The 18,188-nt window shown below is 40.6% G+C and overlaps 1 protein-coding gene across 1 annotated transcript in view; it reads left to right on the forward strand.

Moving 5' to 3' along the window:
* LOC116497232 (sucrase-isomaltase, intestinal-like) overlaps positions 1-18,188 on the forward strand; it is a 42,655-nt gene that overhangs the window by 22,482 nt on the left and 1,985 nt on the right. Inside the window, exons 8-16 of the mRNA XM_032200894.1 lie at positions 518-643; positions 1,189-1,320; positions 5,857-5,970; positions 6,083-6,199; positions 6,281-6,365; positions 9,967-10,084; positions 13,198-13,366; positions 13,908-14,024; positions 16,187-16,335. Coding sequence (XP_032056785.1) covers positions 518-643; positions 1,189-1,320; positions 5,857-5,970; positions 6,083-6,199; positions 6,281-6,365; positions 9,967-10,084; positions 13,198-13,366; positions 13,908-14,024; positions 16,187-16,335 — 1,127 coding nt within the window. The remainder of the gene's footprint in view (positions 1-517; positions 644-1,188; positions 1,321-5,856; positions 5,971-6,082; positions 6,200-6,280; positions 6,366-9,966; positions 10,085-13,197; positions 13,367-13,907; positions 14,025-16,186; positions 16,336-18,188) is intronic.

An 18,188-nucleotide genomic window follows, 5' to 3' on the forward strand; every position in this document is an offset into this window, starting at 1 on the left:
TGCTTCAGACGAGAATTTTGATGGAGCGAATGGTAACTCTGACCTTGGAGGGGTTTGGTGATGCCTGGCAACGCATCGCTGTGGGCCAGCAATATCAGCAGGCACTCATAAGCAACTGGATTTCATCAGGGAGGTGTGCAAATAAAACTAAAACTTCAGAGAGCTCCAATAAACATTAGATGAGTTAGTTCAGCTGGATGTGACAACAGAAATTAGCCAAGCTGACATTGCTGCACAGCGTCAGAGATTTGCCGTTTATTGACCAAAGAGTTGGGTCCACCAGAAGAAGCTTTATTTTAAAGCTCATTTTAAAGTATATTGCATATTTTACAATAAAGTATATTCTACAGTGAGCTGTTTGAGAAAGTAAGGGGTATTTCAAGAGGGTGTGATATCTGTGCTCTGATCTTTGTGGCTTAAATGAGCTGGGAGCCTCTCCTGGTGTTTCAGGGTAATTTCTCTCCCCAGAATCTTCACCTCAGCCTTTGAACTTGTATTTTCCTCATTCCTGCCCTAGGCCATTGGACGCCCGCACATGCCTGCCTACTGGTCCCTGGGATTTCAGCTCTCCCGGTGGGGTTACGGCAGCATTGATGTCTTAAAGGAAACTGTCAACCGCATGCACCGCTATGATATCCCCTACGTAAGTATGATTTTTTCACTGTGTAAGTTCATTTTAAAATCTGAACTGGGATGAATATGATTATATTAGAGGAAATGTGACTATCCTGTGAAGAGAACTGTAGAGCAAAAGGATGTTCATAGTCTTATGTAGTGGTTTCGCAAGTCATATCTTTACAATAGTCAAAAGAATGCTTAAAATTGGCCCGAAACATGGGGTTTAAAGTGCTGCTCTTGGCTGCATTGCAGGTGATTTGGGTACAGGTTTGCTTTCCTGCTGAAACAACAATCAACTGGCAGTACCAGGTGCTGGCATTTTAAACATGAACTGTGGCAGTGCTGACGCATACCACTGCCAAACAGTTGCTAACCTAGGACTTCCACATGTCCACTTTGTCCACTGCTGTCACATAAATTTACAGGAGCTGAATTTGGCCTCAATTCTTTACAGTTATTATAGCCAAACACTTAGCTCTCGCTTCATAGGTTAGTTCCTTCTTAGGAACACAGTTACACATATTGATTTTCTGTATAAAATAAGTCAACGTTTGCTTTTAAAATATTTAGGATGTCCAGCATCTTGACATCGACTACATGGAACGTCGCCTGGATTTTACCTATGACAAAGAGAATTTTGCAGGTCTGCCAGAGTACCTCCAGGAGCTGAAGAAAGCAGGAATGCACAACGTCATTATTCTGGTAAATTAAATATGATGTTAATTATTTCTCCATTTATAAGAACTATTTGCATCGTAATGCTCATAGCAGTATCTAGGCGCTAATGCATGCATGCTGGTGTAGCACATTTTCCATTTTTGTCATTTTTTTGAGAAGAGCTGAACAATTTCTCACAGACTTCACTTTTAAATGTGTTATGTTTATAAGATACCTGTGTGTACCAGTACCATCTCTATACCATAACATCAATTTACTTTCATATTTTTCCACTTATTTATGATAAATTTTGCCTCTGCTCAGCTCTGAGTTCAGGCAGAATTGCTTTAATGCAATTCTTTTTCTGATAATGGGCAAATGAGTTTAGCATGCACACAGAAATAGCTGAACGGTGGAAAAAAAATCTCATAATCAATCTGGAGAGATGGTAATTATAAATCATGTTGCCTTATATTTACTTTTCGTCTAAATTAATGTGAGAGAAGTTTGTTTGCATGAACATTTGTGGAAAATATATGCTGAACCTGTAACCAGTACTGAAGTACAGAATCACAGAGAGGTTGTTATTGCAAGGGGCCTCTGGAGGCCATCTGGTCTCCAGGCCCAGCTCAAGCAGGGCCACCTGGAGCAGGTTGCCCAGGACCATGTCCAAGCAGCTTTGGAAGATTTCCAAAGAGGGAAACTCAAAGGAATTAATTTAGGCAGAAGTGAAAATCAGAGATTTCCATTTTCCTTCATCAATTTTGCCCATAAATATTACCATTTTTCTCCAGCAAGTGCACATAAATATCCTTGCACCAAAGTTGCTTTTTTTCACAGAAGATACAGTGGATGGCAATAGTGGTGAGGAAACTGGAGGCCAGTAAATTAAATAGTAGTCTTTGATGGGTCCATAAGATGTTGCTGTCACCATCACTGTAAATAGCTAACCCATCTGTAGGTGAGCACGTGTGCAGTCAGGACTGACTGTTCTTTCTAACTGCTATGCAGTTTGGGCTCCCTATATCCTCCACACCTCTCTAAAAAACATCTAATCCCGTAGAGGTCTAACGTTAAATACCACCTGCTTATTTATTAATTTGTCTTAAACAAGTTTGTGAGACACGAATACATGAACAAAATACCTTGAATTTGGGGTAGCTTCTCCTGTGCACACTCTTGCCCTTCAGTAAATACACAGTACTCATCTCTTTTTCATCACAGTCAGGATGTCTCCAGTGGTTTTGCAGGTTAGGAAGCTGCAGGCAGCAGCTATAGTGGGTAAGGAATGTTATCTTCTTACTCGTGAATTTAACTTCAATGACACTTTTAAAGCACTTTCGGCTTTTCAGATGGTGCATGCTAGAGCAGGGCAAGGAGCTGTTGCTGCATAAATCTAATTTCAGTAGTTAGGCAGATACAAGGGAACATATCAATAATTATCCATTTGTGCAATAAGCCAATGGGAATCCTAATAGAAGTCCTTCCTTTCCCCTAAACTGTAAATAAAGGCTGTGTTGCACTCTAGGACTTTAGATAAGTTTGCAAGAAAAAAAAGCAAAGACAAATACAGTTTGCCTTTAATTCTTGAAAAGCTAGTGGGAACTATAAGTTGTATTGGTAGTAAAGATTTCTCTCTTTGCCTTATTACAATTGCTGATGTTTCTGTCACATTCTGACTGTTGGCTTTGATTAGTGATGTCCATCATTCCTGTAAGTTGAGTCAGGGGCTGGAACGGTGTGAAGGGTTTCATTCCCAACTGAGAGCAAAGCCATGCTACCTGCAATCAAGGCAAGTGTAATCCAGTTTGATAAGGAAAGAGCAATTTTCTATTTAGATTCCCTTCGGGTAGTGACAGTAATGAGTGAGTTGCCCAAGTGCAGCAGATTGTTGCCTCCCTCTTGATGATTTCAGGAAATGTGCTCTGATTGCAGACACTTCATGTCATGTAAAAGCTCCGGTGAATGGATTGTGAATGGATTTGTGGGAGATGGGTGCAGTCCCTCTGCTTGGTATGGAGCATTTCAGACAACTGTGGTCACAAGCAAAATGCAGATCATAGAGTCATTGGATGGCTTGGGTTGGAAGGGAACCTTAAAGATCATCTAGTCCAGCCCCCTGCCATGGACAGGGACACCTCCAACTAGACCAGATTGCCCAAAGCCCTGTCCAACCCAACTGGAGAGCCAGCAGTACTAGCAATTGCTGGTAGTCTGTTTGAGGCTGGGACCCTGAACTTAGTTGTGCCACCACCACCAGGGTGGCTGGTGTCTCACCATCAGGCACTCTGGTCCCCACACTAATGCTGAGAGCCCTCCATGCCCCTGTGGTCACCTTGACAGCAGCATGGCCCCGTTATTTGAGTCTCTCAATGCAGTCTCAGCACTCCTCTCTCCTGGTGTCTTTTAGAGGCCACCTCCCTGTAAGAGAGATTTTGCCTCAGTGTGTCAGTACTTGGTTATCATTATTGAGCTGAATAACACGCATACTTCAGCTGTGACTTATTCTGAGTCAGAACAAATGTATTGTTTAGAAACAAAGAAAGAATTTCTGAAAGTAAAAATGACTAGAATGTAAAATTATAAACATTATTCCTGAAGAGGAAATTTAATGAAAGACCTTGTATACCTTCCATTAAATCAAACTAAAAATGGAAACAGCTAGGAATGGTGAGTGACAAATTTCTTAATAATAATAAAAAAGCGTCAATAGCAACATGCTTATGATTCAAAATACACCATGAGTGTTTTAACATTTTCAAGTCCAGCTCTGTGAGCTGTAGAAGCTAAAATTTCCAGAGATAGATGAGATTTCTGGATGTGCATCAAAATCTATTTTTGAAGCTTTAGGTGGAATTGCGCTGGTCTGGTTTAGTGCTGGGTGCCCCAGGTTTCAAAGCAGTCAGTCAGAAGTATGGATGCTCTGCATCTCCTCTCCAAGAGATACTAAAAGATGAGCTAAGGAAGATTTAACAGCAATAAACTTCCTTCCCCCATGAACAACCTGTGGATTGCAAAACCAGGGCTGGGAGGGTTTTGTTCCCTTTAGGACATTGCAAAACCTGCATAATAGATTAGATTTATGCACTGGAATAACCTTTCAGCTGAAGGAAACAAGAAGTTTGGATCAGGAGTAGCTAATTAAGTTGACTTCTTCCAGCCTTCAAGTCCCTTGAGAGCCATCTTTTCCACAATTATAAGATAATTATTGAAGATGGACAGTTTTCTCTTTTCCAAAGCTGAACTATTCAACAAGTTAAAAACGTAATGGACACTTACACTCTTTAATTATGAAGCTGATGTTGGAGCTACGTAGTTAAAGCTGAACTCAATTTTGCATTTAAGGTGGGAATTAAGCAGGGGCTTTTATTTGGAAGAATATACTTTCTTCACAGGGGCTAGAGCTGCCGTAGGGCTTACAAGTAAATCAGCAATTAATTTAGGTATTTAAACGAGCTTTAAAACATGCCCTTAAAGGAATTACCATTTGTGATAGTATATTTTTTGTCCTTATGTATAGCAGTTACACTTCTATCAGCTATTAATTAAAATTCATTTGAATTAGTGCATGAGATATAATGGCAGAATTATTTCAGTGGCATTACTCTCCATTGTGTGTCATAACTGAGAGTTTCTTTGCCTTAAGCAGAACCTGAGGGGATAACATTTTCTAAGAGAAAAGGGAAGAATTCCCTTCTTCTAAAATGGCTGCAATCTTCCTTTGTTCTAAACAGCGCAAGGCAGAGAGCTGCTCCCAATTAGGGGTGTACTGCCAAGCACAGTAACCTCCTTTAGTCCCAGCTGGCTGCTGAGCAGAGTCGAACAGTACCTCTTCAGTGACATCTCAAAGTATTCCTGCCTTCAGGGCTTACTGGCATGGTGAGCCAGTTCAGGCTCCTTTTCAATGAGCTCAGTGGCCACTGGTGGCTGACCTGGGGCAGGAAAACTGGTGGTGTCCATGCCACTGGCAGCAATGGGAGATGGTGAGTACCTCTGAGTGGTGATGGGGACAGGAGGGGTGAGCTGCAGGATGCACCTGCAGGGAGCAGAGGAGTTTGGCCACTCCAGCTTCATGACTTGGGTTACTCACCACCAGGTTGTCATAAAACCTCCTCGTCCAACATCAGGTCTGAAGAGGGGGCTAACAAGGCTGGATGTGTCCCAACTTCAAGCCCCTTGGGTTGTTTGAGTTATACCAGAGATGAGCTGCTGAAGCTAATGAAGCTGAAATGATGATTGTCTTGGAGGGAATCCAGAGCTGCCCAAGTTTAGTGACTTTGGAAGGGAGGAAAACAAAATTTGATGCCTCTTCAAAATCAGTTGAATATAGAAAGTCTCTTAAAAATAAACATGAGGGTATTTATTAGTTTTACTTAATTATGCCTTATACAAAAAATATTCACAACATCTCTTTAGCAACTTTTCCTAAATTTTTATTTGCTCTCAACTCTTGCTAAATTTTAGTGCCGTTTTACTCCAATGTTACTGCAATCTGCATTAAGAACATCATTTTTTTTTTCTAAAACATAGAAAAAATAACTTCTGAGATCTTGATAAAGGAAGTGTAATCACTGCTTTCAGGATCCTTTCATAACTAAGGACGAAGAACCGGGAACTTACAAGCCATACGACCTTGGCGAGGAAATGGGAGTCTGGGTGAACAACTCTGACGGTGTAACTCCTGCTGTTGGAGAGGTTGGTTTACTAAATTCTCTTATTCTTTTGGTTAAATGGAGCTCCAAAGCATTAAAGAAGCTGTGTAGCAGAAATAAGACAATAATCAGACATTTGTACCTGTGAACCCTAGGCCTGGCCTCCTGGACATTCAGTGTTTCCTGACTTCACCAACCCCAGGACAGTTGAGTGGTGGACCCAGTTGTGTCTGGAGTTTAAGAATGTCCTTGACTATGACGGGATCTGGATTGTAAGTCTGATTACATATGCCTTCCCTTCTTTTCAAAAGAGTAAATAAGGGTTTTGACCTGTCTTACTCTCTTTATTAAAGGATATGAATGAACCATCTAATTTCTTAAGAGGCCAGTTTCCTGGATGTGCTGATAATGATATCAATAACCCTCCTTACATTCCTAGTAAGTAAAGTTTTCTTGATAATCTTTTTTTGAAAAAGGCTAATTCTTAGGTACATTTTCCATCTTCTCATTTTCCAAGTGTACAGTTACAGATTCATCCAGGACACAAATGTCTCAGCTTCAGTGGAGTACCAAGCATAAGAAACCTTCTGTCAGTGGGGCAGCCTTGTAAGAAGGCAAGAAAAATGGCCTTCCCTGCCATTCTCTGAGCAATGGGCCTGCACCATAGAAAGGGCAAGATACCTATAGACTATAACTCAGATTTATGGAAGGAGTAACTCTTCTGCTTTACCAACATCACTGCTAGTCTCAGGGCTGGGCAGTCCCTGCCTTTTCTACAACTCACAACAAGAAAGATTGCCTCTTCCTGATTCCTTAATTCAAAATCTTTTCTTTCTCATAGGAAATAAATTTCCAGTCACCTATTAGAAATTAGTTATAGGCTAAAAATAAGCTTTAAAGGCCCAAACCTATGGAAGACTCTTAGGAATGGGAACACCTCTTCTAGTAGCAGGGTTAATGGCATGCTCATTCTCCCTCAGGAAGCCCTGAGTACTTACAATTAGTGCCAGTGCTCCTGGCAATTAATCCAGTCAACATTTCCCCAGGAAAGCCCTGCTGCCCAAGTAAGGCTAATATACAGCAGGAAGTTGAGACATAAATGAATTATTGACAGTGAAATATTGGAAATGTCCCCTTTTTCCCTTCAGGCTCTTGTACTGTCATGTCAATTATTCATTTTATTTATTAAACCTAATTTCTCTTCAGTTTGAATACATCAGAAGCTCAAACATAACAAAAGCGTGACATAAAATTATAAAAAGATATGTTAACTATTGAAATCAGAAGCAGAGCTTTAAATTAAGATTTAGATGTCCACTCTCATTATGGGAAAATTGTTGGTTGTAACTACAGTATACTAACACTGTGGGTCTCGATCAAGTTGTCATTGACCTAGGTACAGACACTGATGAGACTTTTTGGGACAAGAGGGAATAGCCTCCAGTTGCACCAGCAGACTTTCAGGTTGGCAATTAGGAGAAATTTTGTCTCAGAAAGAGTAGCTAGACATTGGGACGGGTTGCCTAGCAAGGTGGTGGAGTCACTGTCCCTGGGGGTGTTCAAGGAAAAGTTGGACATGCTGATTAGGGACATGGTTTAGTGGGTGATGTTGGTGGTGGGGGATGGTTGGACCAGATGATCTTTCCAACCTTAATGACTCTATGATTCTATGATTTCCACCCCTGCCTTAAGTTCCCCCTATTTTTGCCATCATTCAGAGCTGCAAAAAGAGGTGTAAGCCTTTGGGTAAGAGGACTGAAACAGCAGAGCTCCCTTCACCCTCACAAATAAAGGAGTGAGGGATGGACCCACAAAGAGTCTCCTGAGCTGTGAAACTGAGCTTTCTCTTTGGCTTGCCCATTCTTGTGCGAAGGTTCTCCTTCTACTTGCAGCTTGTGGTGTTGGTCTCTCTGTTACAGGCAGGATTCTAAGGCATCTCTTCCAAGGTGCAGTAGAGCTGGTACCCAATGTTTTCATCCCATGTTTAAGAGCTTTCTATCATATTCCACATTATGCCAACACTGTGCATGCCCTTGGCTGTCTGAGCCCCTAGCTGGTGTAGGTGTGATGTCGGACCTAAGCAGCTCAGTCCAACAAGCCAGGACCTCCCTGGGGTAGCATGGTTTTGGGGGCTCACTCTTGTCATGGGCACCTGAGTCCATACGAGTTCCACTCTCAGTGGCTCAGGTGTTTGGCAATGTATCCTTCAGCCTCCTTATCTAAACCATAACCATGATTACTTGTACCTGCGGTTTGACCTTCTAAAAACAGATATCCTTCAAATCAATTTTCTATAAACCACTTTTACACTTGAGATTACTATGTGCACTGTAAAATAATCAGTATTGCTGATGCAGAATGCAAAATATTCAGAATATGAACGAAGCATGAAAGTATGATTCATGTGGCTGCATTTGCTTTCATATTCCACCTTAATTTTACAGGGCTAATAATTAAGTGTCACTGGGACAGTAAGTGTAACTTTTCCCAGAACTCTAGTGTCTTCTTTAAAGCTGTACCAGTCAGGGTTGCTTGGAAATTGCCTATAAATGAAGCTATTTCTGAAGCAGATCAACAGCACTGGAGTCTTTGTGTCTAAAGATCCAAAGACAGGGATGCCAGCGCTGGTGGCCCAGCAGAGCAGACAGGTTAATGGGGTTTCAGGTACAGAGAAATGCACTTTGTAGTCATGAACTGCAAACACACTGCAAAGTGTGATTAGGCATTGAGGTTGCTTGCTCATGAAGAAATATTTATCATAGTGCATGCACCCAATTAAGCATGAAAAAGAGAAATATTTGACAGTCTGTCTTTCTCGCTCTCTTCTTTTTTTTTTTTTTTTTTTTTTTTGGGGTGGGGAAAGGGTTTTATAACATTCATTTCCACCTCTAAAAATAAATCCATTGTATAACCCAAATACCTGACCTGCCCAATTCCTGCTGAATTGCACATGGCAATTTCATGAAAGCCAGCTGCAGAGAACAAGAATCACATTTTTCCCACACCAAATGGGTCTTGCCAGCATCTCCTTAATGGGGGATCAAAGACCAGGCAGCACCTGTGCAGGCAATTCTTACTGCTTCCCCTTGGCTCAGCTGAACCAGAGCTGTGCCAGTGAGGTCAGGGCTGACCCCAGCCATTACTGAAGGCAAAAATCTGTCACTGCCTCCACTGCCTGTGACCTGCTGATGGAAGGAGTTATCGTATAACCCATCTGCATGCGAATATACCCATTATGGTCTGTCCTTGCTCTCTTCTGTGCAGCGTATCGGGCCATAGCACATGGCCTGCTAAGGACTGCTGCATCTGATGCATTTTCCTCCCCTGTGCCCCTCTGATTCTCCCTGCTGGCTTCTGGCGATGCTGCCTGGGGCTGTGCCATCGGCCCTGCTGCCTTTTAAGTCTCAGGTTCCTCAGGGGAAGAAAGGGGCCAGGCTTGATTAAGTATGGGTGTTGCCACTGTGGGGCAGAGTCATGCTGCCTACCTGTGTCTGCATCTCAGTGGTCCACAAATCTAGGTCTTATGATTTCACACAAACATAAAAGTTCCCTGGGCATCCAAATTTCTGTGTTTTTGTTTTGTTTTGTTTTGTTTTGTTTGTTGGTTGTTTGCTTTTTGTTTATTTTTTTTTCTGTTTTTGTTTGTTTGGTTTGCTTTTCTTGCAACATTTTCACTCAAGTAAAATTTGTCACTGCATAGAAGAATGCGTGTGTATATTCTTAATTTAGCATGCAGAAGTTTTCTCTGTGGCTATTGCTGAATACACGATCACTGTACAGATGTTCTGCATTACTGGACAGAAAACTTGAACCTCATTAGCAGGGTTTAATCAGTTCCCTCACCCTCCTGAGGACACATGTGCCTGTCTGCACAAAGGTATTCACAACTACATGCTAACCTCTAACCAGTGCAGATCCTGCAGTTCTTCTGCCTTTCCTCTTTCCAAATCCTTTGGTGATTTCTCTCCCAGATGAGTAAAACCATGAAGATATTTGAAATCTGATGCATATAACTTTACAACATTTTTGTCCTTCTCAGGCATTTCTGATCGTTCCCTGGCTCAAAAGACACTGTGCCCCGACTCCAAGACTTACCTGGGAGAGCACTACAACACACACTCCCTCTTTGGCTGGTCACAGACTGAACCAACTTTCCAGTGAGTTTTCTAATTATTTCTACATGCAGATTTCAGGTGACCGGAATGCATTTTAAAAGCAGCTGAGGTACTTGGGAAACCTGCAACGGTATCTCGTAAGAAGCAGCCACGTTTCACTTTGCTGTTTGTCATTGAGTAAGAACAATTTCAAGGAAAGACTCTTGGCAGAGGAAGCAGAGCCTTTTCCAATTTTCTTTTTCTCAGCTAAAATCAGGGTCTGCTTGTAGGGTTTAACTCTTCAACTGCTGATTTTGTACAGCCAGAACAAGTTGTTCCCACACTGCATTAGAGCTGCTCTCATACCAAAGCAGCCTTGTGTGGCACCAGGGGAATTTCTCTATCCCCTCGCTACCGGAGGAGCTTGCATGAGTGCCAGGGAAGGATCTGTACCCAGCTCCCTGGCTGCTGCTGGAGCTGCCTCTGGTTTGCTGGCAGGCAGCATTTTGGCCTGGGGCTCTGTGGGTGCAGGAGGGCTGAGCTGCATTGCAGTAGGTTTGCTGTCGGCTACTGGAAAGCTGTCCCTTAGCAGCTGGGAAGCTCTCAAAATGAGTCTACGCAGGCAGGCACTGCTGCTGTCAGGCTAGAGTGACAGTGGAAAGCTACTGTTTGATCAAATCAAATGGGCAAATCACGAGTTTTCCAGCAGAGAGCGAAGACATGGATATGTTTAATGCCACAATGCAAGTGCCAAAGCAGGGGTCTTTGTGCTGGCTTATTTTAGCATTAAGCATGCATTTTCACCAGTTGTACATCCAGGGGAGTTGGCTAAGTGAGCCTATTTAAGGTGTTGATGCATTTGCAGCTCTGTGCCAAGCCTGGGGGAAGGGAGGCACTGGGAAAAAGCCAGAAGCAGTCTGCTAGCTCCTGTGTGCTGGGCTGAAGAGGAGTCCAGCTTTCCAGAGTCAGGCAGAAAGCCCTTGAGCCCTCACCCTTGCTGAATGCCCAGCCCAGACAAGATGCTTGGGACACAGAAAGATTTTTGGGCTTCAGCACCCTGACTTCCACTAAGATCCTCTCACCACAGGAGCCTCCACCAAGGTTGCATTTCATCCTCCCCGAAGGTGGTGAACCTTCCCTGTCCCTGCGCTGCTTAAAATGCTCAGCCAAACTTGCAGAGTCCTTCAGGGCTGGAGAACACCACCAAAAACACCAGCAGAGGCAGGATTTGCTGCAGAGCTGGGGAATTTGATGAAGAATTTTTCATACATATTCATTTGGGTTTCTTAAATGCATTTCTTTTCAAGGCTGCTTGTATACCATTTCTGCATCTGCTCTTCACAAATAATATAATAAATTAAATTACTGATGGGAATATTTAGCAAACCAGCATCAATTGTAGGGTATGGGCTGAAAACAAATGACAAGTTCATAATCGCATACAAAACAATTCCAAGAATTATGCTAATGAAGCTAGAGAATAGGAAATGTGTCATCTGACCCATGTATGCAGTCAAATGGCTTGAATTTGGGCATGGTGAACTAGCAACAATCAGCTTGTGCATAGCTTGAGGCCAAGAACTATTCACACATAATATTCTGTAAATAATTTCAGTCAACAAATACATTTGAGAACATTAGGACCAGTTCAGCAATGATTCATAATAGACTGAAATTTATTCAATAAATTATTTGTTGCAAATTGTTTGTGCAGCTCTGGATCACAGTTGAGTTGATCCAATATTGCCCTCATTAGCACCTCCATTTGCAAACAGAGCCAAACTTGTGCTGCACAGCCAGAGGAAAGAATGCATATGCAAGATATCCGTGAAAAGTTTCAGGAAAAAGAGTTTCCTGTCCCTGAAGTGCTCAGAAATGTCATTTAAACACACAACGGGGAATCTTGTGCAGTTTTGGGGCTCAGTAGTGCCCCTACATGACAGCACCAAGCATTGGTCGTGCTGCATACGACTAATGTGTTTAGGCATGTATGAAAGACATTGAGTTGTTGTTGGTGGTGGTTGGTTGTTTTGTTGGGTTGGTGATTGAGTTGGTTGTTTTTTTGGTTGAAAGCAAGTGTTGAAGCATTTTAAAGGCTCTGTGCCATTACAGAAACAATGCTGAACGTTGGCCATTACAAGTATGAGTGAAAGAGCTCTTGCACAGATCTCATTAAGGGAGAAGGAGGTGGGTGGTGGACAGCATGGTTTATATTTCAGGCTAAGATTTCCTAGAGAATCTATGGAGTTTTATTGCCCAAATCCTATTAAAGTAAAATTGAACCTGTGCTCCAGCAATCTATAATGCTGTAATATGTAATCCCTTCCAGAGATTACTCTATGTTGAGGAACTTTGTAATAGATTTGTTAATAAGGCATATTACATCTCCTTGATTTTCTGGTGGTGCAGCAAAATTATTTCCAAAAGGAAAGGAAAAATTCATTACACCACTAATTCTGTAATGAAACCTCATAAATCAAACAATAACAGGAAATCAGACAAAATACTATGGGAAAGGGGTGACATTTTGAAAGATTACGTTTGCTTTCTGTATTGATTTTTTTAAAAGACTTTAAAATGTTGATGTTCTTTCTTTCCTTCTTTCTTTCTTTCCTTCATTCTTTCTTTCTTTCTTTCTTTCTCTCTTTCTTTCTCTTTCTCTCTCTCTCTCTCTTTCTCTCTTTTTTTCTTCTTTTCCCTAACTTTCAGTCCAGGATATTAGGACTTTTTTTGCCAATAAAAATGTCTAGACAAATCTAAATATATATATATATATATATATATATATATATATATATATTATGCTTGCTTTTAGGAAATGATAGGACACTAAATTAAATGAACTAATGTAGAAAGGATTTTCTATTTTGAATGTTTACTTTGAGACAGGGTTAATAATAAAATAAAAGCAAATTAGCTTTTCAGAAAACTAGAAATACCTGAAACAAACTGTTTTGGGGATCATATAGATTTTAGTTGTTTATTTTGGCCACTGAGTAAAACTTTCAGTTATTTACAGTTTTGGAGCCATGTTTTCACATGGCCCAGACCACAGTAATAATTGTTTCAAGGATAACACTATCCAAGATAAAGCTGTGCTGGAAAGCTCAGTCTGATCTTATGACTCTTTTGTTTACCACTCCTATTTTTAATGATCTTGTTGCAATTTTTTGCAGTGCTGCCCAGCAGGCAACTGGCAAGCGGGCGTTTGTCCTGAGTCGGTCTACCTTCGTCGGCAGTGGGAAGCACGGGGGTCACTGGCTGGGCGACAACTTCTCCCAGTGGAAGGACATGCACTACTCTATCATTGGCATGCTGGAATTCAACCTCTTTGGCATGCCCTATGTAAGTCTGAAGTCCTTCAGGCAATTGCTGGCTCATACCCGATATCACTTTAAATTAAGTCAAATGTTTTCTGCAATAAGCTGCTTGAGATGGCTAGCAGTAATGGCCTGTACGGAGTAGGGAACTGCAGATTAAAAAAAACCTAAATGTCATCAATCTTGGCTGGCTAAAGAGAAACAAAAATAGCACTGCCAACTTCAGATTAAATCACTGCGTGCCACCCCAAACAGATCTCTTTATATTACGTGTTTTATGATTTGAGGTCCCTCTGTAAGTTTCAGATTTTGCAAGCTGGTATGCAGGATTTGTGTAATTATTGAAATATGTTCACATCTTCCACAGTGATTTTAATGTTCTAGGAACCAATAAAATCTCCACCCCAGCAAAATTATTATCACTGTACCCTGGAACATTCTTATAAAGTCATCAGAAACTGGTATCTCTTTCCAAAATTTATATTTATTAGTAATCTTCTGTGGTTTCTCATTTTTGGGCCAGAGCAACAATTGCAAACGTTTATGTTATGATGTTTTCTCTCCAGATTGGTGCTGACATCTGTGGGTTTAACTACAACACTACCTACGAACTCTGCTTGCGCTGGATGCAGCTTGGCTCTTTCTACCCATTTTCCAGAAACCACAATGCAGAGGGAAATATGGTAAGTAAATGAAGTTATGCAGAGCTGTACTCTATGATTACTGTACTGACAATGGTGATTTGCATTACTTCCTCATAAATTAACCTGCCATTCTTGGGAAAGCTTGAGCAGGTGATAGGGAATGATGTACTGAGAGCAGGAATTATGCTGTGAAGTGTAAATTTTTCCCATCTGTAAGGGAAAAATGGCTTAGAAACTGAAAAACATATTGTATCTAACATCTGCAAGTCCTGTAGAGGTTAGGCTTATCCTCTCCATCTTTTATCTGCTGAAGCCCAGGTTTTACATAAGAGCCAGTGAGTGCCAGTACATCTGCTTGCTCACTGGCTAACTTCAATTTTCATTTCAGTACCACTGCAACTTTAATAGTTATTACACAGAAGGGGAGAGAGGGCATTATACACCACACTTGCCATCTAAAAGTGAGTTTTAGACAAACACCACAGTTAGAAACTCCAGACAAGCACGTGAGGACTCCAAGGACAGCCAGCGACAGTGACAGCACCGTCAGCCAAGGAGAAACAGAGCCAATGAGCCCATGAGCAAGATGAAAAAGCGCGGCCTTAGATCAGAGTCATGTGTTGGCTTCAACTTATCATATAGTCCTTTCAAGACTTATCCTAGATAGAAGGATCACGTTGTTCCTAACTACAGTCAGTGTGAAGGTCTTGCAGCCTTTGTAAGCACACTGTGTTATCTGCAGCAATGATGAAAAGGTTCTGCTAGTTCAATAACTGCTTTTTTTTTTTTTTGTTTCTCTTTGCTTTGTTTTCTTTCTTCTGTAAAGTGATCTGTGCAGTGCCTGAGATTAGGTTGTTAGCTAACCTTCAATTTTCTGTACAGTTATGTCATCAAAATGTTGCAGCATTTACATTCCTCAAAGAGACCTCTTCCTCTGCATGAAAGTATCATGGACATCCAGAAACAGGGCAAAAGCAGGAATAATAAGCTATTGTGCTGGCATTAAGAAACTCAGGATTTACCCTATAGTCTATAATAATACCTGAGATATTCTGGTATATCTCCTGAGGAGAGCAAATTGCTATGGGGTTTAGGTGCTGCTGTTGATAAATATTTTCTATTTACCTCTGTTCCGTAAAATTAGAGATCTCTTATTTTTATAGGTTCACTTGGCCTGTTGGGCATGCAAATGGGTCTGATCAGGGTGAGTGGGTATTATTAACATACATGCAATTTAATAGGCAGGAAAAGGACAGGAGCTGCAACTCAGCCGTGACTGAATGACAGAAGTAGCAGAAGATGCATTGGTTTTTATTGGACCACTTAAACCCATTTAAAACATCGTGTTCCCTGACAGAAATGAACAAGGCATTTTGGGTGACTCAGCATCACCTAACAACTCTCTTTTGTTTTTCTTTTTTTCCTGAACTTAGGCAATATTTGTACAGTGTCAGACTTAAAGTGATAAAAATACAGTGCAATTTTTGAAATAACAGATGGATGCTTCAGACCTCAGAGCCAGCAGGAAAGATTATTCTGATGTAAACATAATAGTGAAGAAACTTTACTTAAATATTGAGTTTAATTAATATTAAGTTTAGTGTTAAAATAAAATCTAAAGTAGCCACCTTGCATAATCCTCTGGGGATTTCAAATGGTTTAATTAATACATTTTTTTTTTTTTCACTGAAAAGCACCAGATAGTATAAAAAGCTTTGTTACTTCTGTTCCTTTTATGTTTCATTATCCTTGGAATTCATCACATATTCTTTGATTTTAATGAGAAAACTGAGTCTTACGGCAGAATTTTGTGAAGGTGGAAGGCAGCCAGGTGCCTTGTTGGTGGGCTTATTTTAGAGCTGGAGAAGTTGAGCTGGGAGGGATCAAAGGACACACCTTGTGGGAGTGGGAGACACACTCCCACTTTACACTCTTGGACAAAAATAAGTATAAAAATAACAATGCTTTTGCCTTTGTTTGGAGGTTGTTGGTCTTCCCTTTTTCCTCTGTTTTGCCTTCTCTGTCCCAGAGGGCAGATGTGGTTCTTAACACTTCTAGTTCACAAATCAGTACTTTTTCTACATAAACATTCACTTCCATGGGATTATGCCAGCAACAGCTTTCCTTAGGTTGCACACAGGTTTCTCTGTTGAATTTGTATCCATCGTTATAATGCTCAGTGCAAAGCTTTTACTCAACAGGAGCAAGATCCAGCATTTTTTGGAGCAGAATTTGCCAAGATATCTCGAGCTACACTCCGGATCAGATACTCCCTTCTGCCATACCTCTACACCTTGTTCTATGAGTCTCATGTTCACGGCAACACAGTGGTACGATCACTGATGCACGAGTAAGTTCAGCAACTCTCTTTTTATTATTTTACTCAAAGAAGTAGTTGAGCTTCTCTGTACAAACTAGTTGACATCTGCCTGAAAATAGTGATAGTAATATCATTGCATACTTGCTCTTAAAAAGAACAGTTCTACGTTGAAGTCAAATCAAAATATATACAACGAAACTAACTTTATATATATGATATGGATATATATTAAATGTAGCCTGTATTTGTTTCTAGTGAAAAAGGAGCTAAGTAAGGAGAATTCTCAACATTTCTTGGTTTAGGCAAATGTGCAATCCTTTCTTTTAAACATAGGAGTCACATACCTGTATTTTTTGTATTTGAATTAAATCTATGAAATCTGTATTCTGGCCCAGAATATCAAGAAGGCCTCATACAGAGAAGGCTCCATTTTCCAATCATCCATGGCATTTGCATTTTCCAATTTAGCACTTGCATCTGCATGCTATGTATGAAACCTACATCTGTGCCACAAATTGCATAGAGAAAATGGGGACAGAGATGTTGGAGTGTAGAAGCAGGTGCAAAGAGAAGATTAATAAACACAGACTGAGAAAACCCTCGGAAAATGTGACCTCAGATTTTTTGAACAGCTTTTTTTTTTTTTTTTCCTTTTTTTTTTTCTTCTTCTCTGTTTGGAAGAAGTAGGAATCAAAGCAAGGTCTAGTTTCCCTTTCAGCACATTTAATTAGCTTTTTACCTGCTTTTGGTGAATTTTCTATTTCAGAATACTTTGTAGAAAGATGTGAGCAAAAGGAGAGCAAATAATGCACATGAAAGGCTATTGCCCAAAGCTCTGGCACAATTTAACCTCATTGGTGCAGGTTACGTCCTGGACTGTTTAATGTTCTTTTTCCCTTTAGGTTAAAAACATTTTGGTTAAAGGGTAAGGCATTTTTGCAAATTAAACTGAGATTAAACTAAAGTGCAGAACATGCTAATACAAAATGGTTATGCACAAAATCTATTTTGCCTACTCAGTGTAATGGCTAACTGATTAATTTTAAAGGTGATATCCTTCCTCTTCCTACTCTGCTACTTTATTCAACAGGGTAACATTAGGAGAAGTGTTATAGGTACTCATGTCTTACAAGGGGTTTTACGCTATTCTAGTGTTTATTTTAGCAGTATTTTCAGTTAATCAGATTTATGTGAATATTGGAAATGACCAAGTTACTTTGGGCATTAATGTTCGCTAACCTCTGCTAATATCAAATGATTTTGGTGATGTTAAGGCTGTCTGTCTGTCCACTCACAATATATTTTATCTGTACTCTTTTGCGGCACATCTACATTAAGAAATTTCCGAGTTTGCTTTGATTTCAGTTCTAGAGTAGTCTCAGACGCACCAGCTGAGACTCCTGTTGGGTGAAACTAAGTCAAAAGGTGCTCTCCTGCCATTAATAGGAAGCTAGCTAGGATTACTGGAAATAAAACTTCTAAAAAGCAGGTAGGCAGTGAGATCAGGAGATCAGCATAAGCTGGCTTACTACCGAGGTCCCATCCTAGTGGGCACATCACTTGCTAATGTTGCCATAGCTAGATGCTAAAATTACTTTAAAATATTTAATATGATTACTTATTTCTGGTTACTATTGTTACTTAGTGAGTATTTCTTACTATTTCTAATTAATGCTCCTTTGTTCAGTGTGGCTGCTCAAGTAACGAATGTCACCTAGATGCTAACAAAGGGAGAAATGTGGGGTTTAGAGAAAGACAACCGAAACAGAATTTTTGAGGTCCAGGTGATGGAATTTTATATAAAATCTTTCTCTTCCTTGTAACAAACACCAAGCTAAAAAACTGCTCTAGCTTTTCAGGTGAAGCTGTTATGGGTTCACAAA

This window comes from Aythya fuligula, chromosome 1 (assembly GCF_009819795.1).
Source record: "Aythya fuligula isolate bAytFul2 chromosome 1, bAytFul2.pri, whole genome shotgun sequence".
Taxonomy (NCBI): domain Eukaryota; kingdom Metazoa; phylum Chordata; class Aves; order Anseriformes; family Anatidae; genus Aythya; species Aythya fuligula.